Raw genomic sequence first — 7,883 nt, 5'->3', positions numbered from 1 at the left:
CCCCCCCCCCCCCCCCCCCTTCAGCTCACCACCTACTGACAGCAGCACTCCTCTCAGGCTCACACTCGCTGAGTTACAAAACTTCACCGAACATATACCTCTGACAAGGACTTTGAAGGAAGGTGTCCATCCACGAGCTTCACCCGCAGTAATCTGAGCAGAAGGATCATGGCTGTAATTACTGATAGCTGAAAAAGAGGGCAAAGAAGAAGAAGAAGAGAACGATACGAGGAGGGGGCGGGGGGCAGAGAAAGTGTAACATTTCAGAGGAACGGTGGGGGTGGTTTCAGGACCTGAGGGTATTTCTTCAGATAATGTCTCAAAGCTTTTATAAAAAGTTTCCCGCTTGTTTCCACCATGAGAGTCACCTACAAACTGGTAAAGACATGTCGTCCAGCTGCCTGAAGGTGCAGCGCTTTCATTAAGGGTGAGAGGAAACGACTGCTCGGACCATGCCTCCATGTTCTGCGTGTTAACAGTATGTTTAGTGACCTTCATGTTCAGACCTGGTTCTGATGAGAAGAGAGGAAAATCTGACATCTGATTCTAACGTGGCGCGGCCCTAACCTGGTGTGTGTTTGAACACCAGAAGCTCGTCTGCTGTGAGGCGTTCTGTGGCACCGGCTCACCTCCTCGCAGAAATACCAATCTGCTGACGACAGGAGCACCTCTGTTCACCTCTGGATTCCAGCTGCGGGGGGTGGTGGCCTCTCCGGGCAGCGCTCGTGACTCTGAGGCAGCTTCGTCTGTCGCGCCTCGTTTACCAGGATAGGTGTGCCTCTTGTTCCTCTGATGTAACACAGTACGAACACGAACTTCCCTTTTTTTTCACTTCTTCACTTCTTCCCCTCAAGCTGAGTTTTATTCAGTTATTTGGTTTCCTCTTTTTGTGATCTAACAATGTTTTCTTTTGTGCTTTACTTCCTTTAACAAATTAAAATATAAATATTGTAAGGGGGGGAAAAAAAAGTGCTCAGAGGTAAAATCAGTTCTCCCCACTGCAGCTTTTATTTGTAGTTCAGGTTTTCTGAGCTCTAGGTGTGTTTGGATAGGAACGTTTCTGTAAAACTGATGATGTGGAGCTCCAGCTGGATGCAGATCAGCTGACAGAAACCGGAGCGTTAAAGGAAAAATGTGCACACGAGATATTATACATGGGAAGCGGCACATCTTCTCCCTCCTGAGGAGCGCCACGAACAGAACCTGCCCTGCCAGGAGCGCTCACGTTTGTGTGTTTCGTTTCCTCCCCCAGGTCCCCAGGAGCACCCGGACTCCGTCCCCGAGCTGGGAGAGGATGCAGCGACGTCCGTCGGTCCTCCTCCTCCTCCCGCCATGACAGAGGAAGAGCGTCTGGAGCTACAAGAGGAGCTGATGAAGGTCAGATCTTCAATGATCTGCTTGCTCTTTATTGTCCTTATTTGTGGGTCAAATTGTTGAAATAAAACCAAGTTACCACATTTTTTACTCTAAACCCACAACTTTTAATGTTTACACCTTTTATTAACACTTGTCTATCATCTAACAACCTTAAACCTTTGTACCAAGCTTCCTCAGAACCCTACATACCTCCTTTTTATTTCTTTGTGAATTGTTTTTTTATTTTCCCTCCACCCTTATTGCCTTGTTTTCTTCCTGTGACTAAAATGCTGCCATATTTGCTCTGAGAAGACACTTAATCTCTGATTTTGGCCAGAGTGACGCTAATAAACCCAGATTCGCCCCATCTTTGCCAGATCCGGTTTTCTTTAATCTGAAAATCTTTTTATTTCTTGTTTCTGAACGATTATTTCACAGATGATCTTGAAACGAAAAGGTTTTCCATCTTTTTCAGCCAGTAGTTTGCATCTCAGACCTTAACGAGTTAAAGCTAAACGTATTTAGAAAGAACTGATTCAGGTTTGTTTGTTTTTCCTGTTCTCTCTCAGGTAGAAGAGGAGATCCAGACTCTGTCTCAGGTGCTGGCAGCCAAAGAGCGGCGCGTGGCCGATATAAAGAGGAAGCTGGGCCTGAACCCGCTGAACGAGCTGAAACAGAACATCACCAAAACATGGCAGGATGTCACCACCTCCACCGCGTAAGCATGCACCCACCCTTACACCACCTGAAGTCTTTTAGGTCTTCCTTTAATTAAAAAAAAAAAAAAAAAAACCATTACTCCTGAACATGGACGTCTGTGAGCCGCCTCTGCTGCGAAACCCTTCAGGAAATGAGCAGCATTCTGAGCCTCTCGGGCTTATTTTAAATGAAAACCAAAAAAGACACAAAGCTTCACTGCCGACCCCGATGTTTCTCTTCGTCCTCCTTTTATTAAGCTGGTGTCCTCTCGTGTTTCAGCTACAAGAGGACGTCTGAAACGCTGTCTCAGGCCGGCATGAAGGCGACGGCGGCCTTCTCCACCATGGGCTCCGCCATCAGCAAGAAGCTGGAGGACGTCAGGTGAGTCGTGGCGTTGTGAGCTCAGCCTCTGTGGTTGTTTCACCACAAGACACGGCTCGGTTCATTCAGAGATGTTTGAAAATCCTCCATCTTCTCCTCCCGTCAGTGTTTGACAGCATTCAAGCCAGGGAGCTCCTGCAGCTTATTTTACACAATATTGGTTAAATTAGGGAGACATTTTATATCAGTTTAGTAAATTTCCTAACTGTCAAGCCCTTTTTTTCAGCGTGCACAGACCAGAAATGCCGGTAACTGAACATTATCACTTGACTTCTGTAGGTTTCCGTCCATTTCTAACATGTTTAGGTAAGCCCTCTGGCCTGTTGTGACAAACTGTGCTGCCAGATGATCTTCATCAGCGGCTGTAACAGTCCTCCCCCCCCAACATCTCCTCTCACTTTTCTCTCCTCGCATGTTTGCGGCTCGATTATGATAACAGAAGCTTGGTATTTGACAGAATTTACGAGGGTTGAATCAGGGGAAGCGGGTTGGCTGTGTAATTGTGGAACTGCATCTTTAATTTATAAAGTGTCGATGTGATGATTGCATTCAGCGCCGCCTCGTTTCAGAAAATAAAAACAGGACGTGATGGTTTGCAGATTGCTGGAATTATACATTTACTAAAAGAAAAACAAAATGTCAGATGCTGTAAATAGTTTTTTGGATTAAAAGCATCTTTCAATATGGAGACATTCTTCCTGTTTTGTTGCATCTTCTCCACCTTTTTGGAAATTCAAACTTGGCTCGTATCTATTTAAACATCTGATGCCCTGCCTTTGTTTCATCTTTAATTAAATTCAGAGTTTAAAAAATGTACAAATCATCGCTTTCTGTTTCATTTACGTCATTAATATTATTTTCTGTTGATCCCAGAAGCAGCAGTTGTGTCATATGAAATCTTCCTGATTAAACACGCCTTAAACCCCCCCCCTTCAGCAGCAGGTCGTTCTTTTTCTCGCCGTTCTTCCTAATCTGTCTCCTCCTCCTTTCTGGATTATTGAGCTGCTAACGAGATTATCGACCCCTCAGAACTGCTGTGTGCTGAGAAACGCAGCAGATGAGCCTGAGCTGGTTCGGGGTGTGTGTGTGTGGTACATGTGAATGCATGCTTTCTGGTTAATTAGTGATTAAAGAGCAGATATTGACCTGAATGCTCAGGATTAGCACATATCCTCTGTGATCTTAACTGGATGAAGTGAGAGTTAAAGGATTTGTTTTGTTTTTTTTGTCAAATAAATGTTTTTAAATTTTATTTCTAATCCTGTCTCCTGTTCTGTTGTCCTGTTCTGCTCTAACACTCTCTCTCTCCTCCTTAATGCTGTCGGATAGTTTACAATCAATACGCCACTCGGCTAGCATGCCCGCCATCAGGTAAGGACGGCTCGCGCTAACATGGCTTCGTGTTGACTTGCACGTCTGAGGAGACGGCACGCAAACCCGCTAGCAGCAGCGGCGTCTCCTCATTTTTCACGTTTTAGATGAAACAAAGAGGTCCGCTATCAGCTGCCGGCGCGGCGGCAGCAGCGGCCTCTGTAATCTCCCTCAGCCAGGCTGCTGTTTCGTCAGTCTCATCAGAAGCTGACTGATCTGAGGAGCTGTTTCAGCTCAAGATCTGCTTGTGTCAGATTACCCAGCAACCCGCTAAACGACCAGTAATTAGGTTGAAGTAGTTAAAAGTCACCTATGATTTTCTTTCTTACTGTTATGGAAGAAAAAAAACACAAACTGCAGCTTTTCGATTTCACTTTAAATCAGCTTTCTGTCCATTTCAGTTTTCATAAAACCGCCTTTTAGCAGTTTTTTTAGTGTAAAGAATCTGATGAGGTCGCATCAGGGAATGCTGCCTTGTGTGGAACAATTAAACATGGCTGACACAGGTCAACTACTTTTATCTTTATTTATTTCTCTCTCTTTTTTGTCTTTCACAGGAATGCGCCAACTTTCAAGTCATTTGAGGAGAAAGTTGAGACACTGAAGGTAACGGATGAATAAAGCCTGAACTGAAGGTGATTTGGTGTTTAAACAAAGCTTGGGGTCGCGTGCGGTGGTGGTCTCTTACTGTTCGCGCGCTCACGTCTGCCCGCCCGCAGCGAGACACGACGAGTCTCTGCAGATGTTCTCCGGTTCTGATTGTTCTCGTTCAAACGTTCTCCTTGAAAGCATGAAGGACGTCCTGCAGACGACTGAATAAAACTGGTTCATACGCATAAATAACCCGAGAACCAGAGCAGATGGACATGGATATGAAGGCGAGGAGGTGTTGAAAAGATAAATAAATCAGCAGAATTGCTTAAAGGGATAGTTTGGCTCTTTTAGGTGGAGTTCTGCTGGAGGGTACTGGTTACTTATTTTACCCGGTTTTCTGGCTGAGGTGAACAAGGCCGCAGCCAAAGTGCTACAGCCAGCTGCTAGTCGCGCTCGGCAGACGGCAGAGGATCCACTTCGGTCATTCAGTCAGACTAGCTGCTGGCTCTGTCGGTCTGCTCAGAACTAAACTCTGAACTGAGATCAGTCGATGAGTTATCTGCAGCAGTTAAGAGATTAATTGTAGCTTTTCCACAGAACTTCATTTCCAAATGTCCAGACTGTCCCTTTAAGACGGGTTTAATTTAAACCTCACGGTCCCTGAAAAGAAGCTAAACTTCAGCGTTTTTTCATATTAACAGTCGGCCGAAATGAGGAGAAATCTGAACTGAGGTCCATGTTGTTTTTATGAGACAGGACATATTCTGTTTTGAGACCGTCCATCTGTCCTGTGGACAGTTTGTTGTCCAACTCTAGACCGATCAGTCTCTAACATGGAAGTTAAACTGCACAGCTGGACACCTCATGGGTCAGGGATGATCCCAATTGATTTCAGGGTCACAGGTGAACCCTTTGTGAAATCCCGGTCTGTGCTCCGACTCTGGACACGTTTTTAGGATGTTTGTGAGACGATTCATGCTTTGGATTTCGATTATTCTGTACCGATGGTGTTACTGCTGTTCACAGAAGTGTGTGTGTGTGTGTGTGTGTGTGAGAATCAGATGACCTTTTGTGGAGCGGGATCACTGTAATACTCCCCCTTGTCTTTGTGTTCTCCTACCTCAGACTAAGATCACCCCCACCGGCGGTCCCGACGTCCCTCAGACCTCTGACTCTTTGATGGGCGAGGACGCCCCCACCCAGGACACGCCGATGCACTGAGGGCGACCGTCACTTCCTGTCCAAACCTTCCTCCTCGTCTCTTTATCGACTTCTAACTCTCTGCTCTCTCCTGGGGGATCTGAAGGCACAGGATGGGTGTGCGTGGTTTCATGTCGGCCATGTTTATTAGGAGTCTTCAGTCTCGGCGCGGGAGAAGAAATCCTCCTTTTTCTTGTATTTTGTTGCACTCCATTATTTTCTGCCTTTCTTTAACACGCTCTAGTTTGTATTTTTCTTCATTGAATTAACACTGAAGTGTAGGAAAGTTATATAAAAAGTATTTAGGCTTCAGTTGTCTTTATGTGAACCGGTCAGATGGTGATTTCTTACCCTGTCTCAGGTGTAAAAACTGGTGTCACGTGTCTCCAATTTGGGATTGTTTGTGGTTTACTATAGGTTGTCATTTATGGGCCAAAATGTCTTCATTATTGTTGCGATTCTAAATGTCTTAAATTTGTCCAAGCATTGAATGTAAGCTTGTTTCATTTGTACAACGCTGTCGCTGCAGCTCGGCTTCATGGGTCAAGTTATCCACCGTGTCATCGCCTAAAGTTTCACATTAAACCCCTCCCCCCCCCATCATCGCCATTTGTCAGACAGACCCCACCCCCCCTCCCCCCCCCCGCCCCGATAGTGCCAGGAAAAACAGCCAAGATCAGCAGAACAGTCGGAGCAAACACGGCGTCAAGGTCCGGCCTTGACCTGAGGCGAGAAAGAAGCGTTTCTCCCACAGGCAGCCCAGAGTCAATATTTAAACACTGCAGCTTTGTGTCACCTGCCTCCACATGGGTTACAGCAGAAGGAAATAAAGATGTCAGATAGTGAAGTAACAGCACTGCCTGTAATATTTCCTCCTCTTTTTGTTTTCTTTTGAAATTAGGGAAACTTTTTGAATTAAAGTGGTGACAAACTGCAGGATTTTCTGAAAGTGCTGCTTCCTTTTTACCCAACTCTGTATTATTATTATTATTATTATTATTATCATTAATATTAAGTCTTGTGCTGCTTTCTGGTCATTCCTCTTCAAGCTACTGAACAAACTCTTCACTAATTGACCGATAAGTGTGGCGCAGCTGCTAAACTGAAGATAAAATGAGCCGATTTGGACACAGTGAGACATAAATTCAAACTGAAGCGCAGGAAACAAGAATTGAAGACTTCTGTAAATACTACTTCTGCTGGATAAAACTGGTGCACGTCCTCCCCTGCTGGTGGACAACAGGCTCAGACAGATGCTCTGTCAGGGTCTTTTTTTTTCTTCTTCTTAGATTATTACCAATAAGACCTCTAGTGTCTGTTTAATGACCTGTATTCGCTGATGATGGAGCCGTTGACATCAAGTCTCATTTTTGTTTTGTTCTGCGATGGAACCACACAGAGAAAATAATTAAAGTACATCTGAACCAACTCGGCTCTGCTCAGTCATGTGGGAGGGGTTGGTGGGGGGGGGGTTTAGACAGCTGCTTGCTTGTTTTATTTTATATTTATTTAATATTTTTAACGGTGTTTAGATCGTCAGCGGACAAACCAGTTCAGGTTTGTCATCAGAAGTGTCACACGGTCCTAAAAAGCAAACATGTTTGAGCTGAAGAACAAAGAAAAGTGTCAGATTATCTGTCAGAGACATTGTGTACCTGCTGGAGGAGTGACCTCATCCGGGTGCAGTACCACCACCGGACACCTGAGGGCGCCGAAGGACCGAGAGGACAGATGTCTGACAGCAGACAGCCTGGAGCCAGAGGCTCAAACAGCAGCTCCACACAAATATCTGCTTCAAAGTTCAGGTTATTTAAAATAATAAATCCTCGTCTCGTTCGTGGAATGGAGTTTCTGCACGACAGGAAGTTCTTCGTTGCGTTTCTGGCACTTTTCTCTGGATGCTGGCGCCTTAAAGCTGTCATTGCTCAAACTGAAATCTTGCTTCACGTTGTGGCAAAGAAACCACAAGTATATAATTTAACATAATTTTTCCAAATGGTTTAATTAGCTCCATGTATTCTAAGATGATTAAATGGAAAAACAATATCACTCCACAGTTTCTGAGGAGGTTTTACAGTAATTTCCTTTGGTTGTTGACACTGGCGGCGCCAGGGGGGCGCTAGGGGGTGCTATAGCTCCCCCTGGAAAAGTCATAGCACCCCCGTAGCACCCCCAAGCAAAGGCATAACCGGGGTATGTGTGGGACATGTCCCCCACTTCCCTTATGTATGCCCTATATCCCCCGCACTTTTTTCCAGCCGTTGCAATTGTTTAATTTGTTG

General features: G+C 45.2%; 1 protein-coding gene across 3 annotated transcripts in view; it reads left to right on the top strand.

The window, feature by feature from the left end:
• tpd52 (tumor protein D52) overlaps positions 1–7,029 on the top strand; it is a 20,918-nt gene extending 13,889 nt beyond the window's left edge. For 2 of the 3 annotated variants that reach the window (XM_037975684.1, XM_017425539.3), the window contains 5 exons: positions 1,253–1,377; positions 1,926–2,074; positions 2,335–2,436; positions 4,365–4,413; positions 5,527–7,029. In XM_037975684.1, the coding sequence (XP_037831612.1) occupies positions 1,253–1,377; positions 1,926–2,074; positions 2,335–2,436; positions 4,365–4,413; positions 5,527–5,622 (521 nt within the window). In that variant the 3' untranslated portion in view covers positions 5,623–7,029. Of the gene's footprint in view, positions 1–1,252; positions 1,378–1,925; positions 2,075–2,334; positions 2,437–4,364; positions 4,443–5,526 lie in introns of all 3 variants that reach the window. The other variant, XM_017425564.3, reaches the window with a different exon arrangement.
• Positions 7,030–7,883: the final 854 nt, after the last annotated feature.

This window comes from Kryptolebias marmoratus, linkage group LG5 (assembly GCF_001649575.2).
Source record: "Kryptolebias marmoratus isolate JLee-2015 linkage group LG5, ASM164957v2, whole genome shotgun sequence".
Classification (NCBI taxonomy): domain Eukaryota; kingdom Metazoa; phylum Chordata; class Actinopteri; order Cyprinodontiformes; family Rivulidae; genus Kryptolebias; species Kryptolebias marmoratus.
The sequence above is the reverse complement of the archived record's forward strand: the minus strand, read 5'-3'. Positions and strand labels throughout refer to the sequence as shown.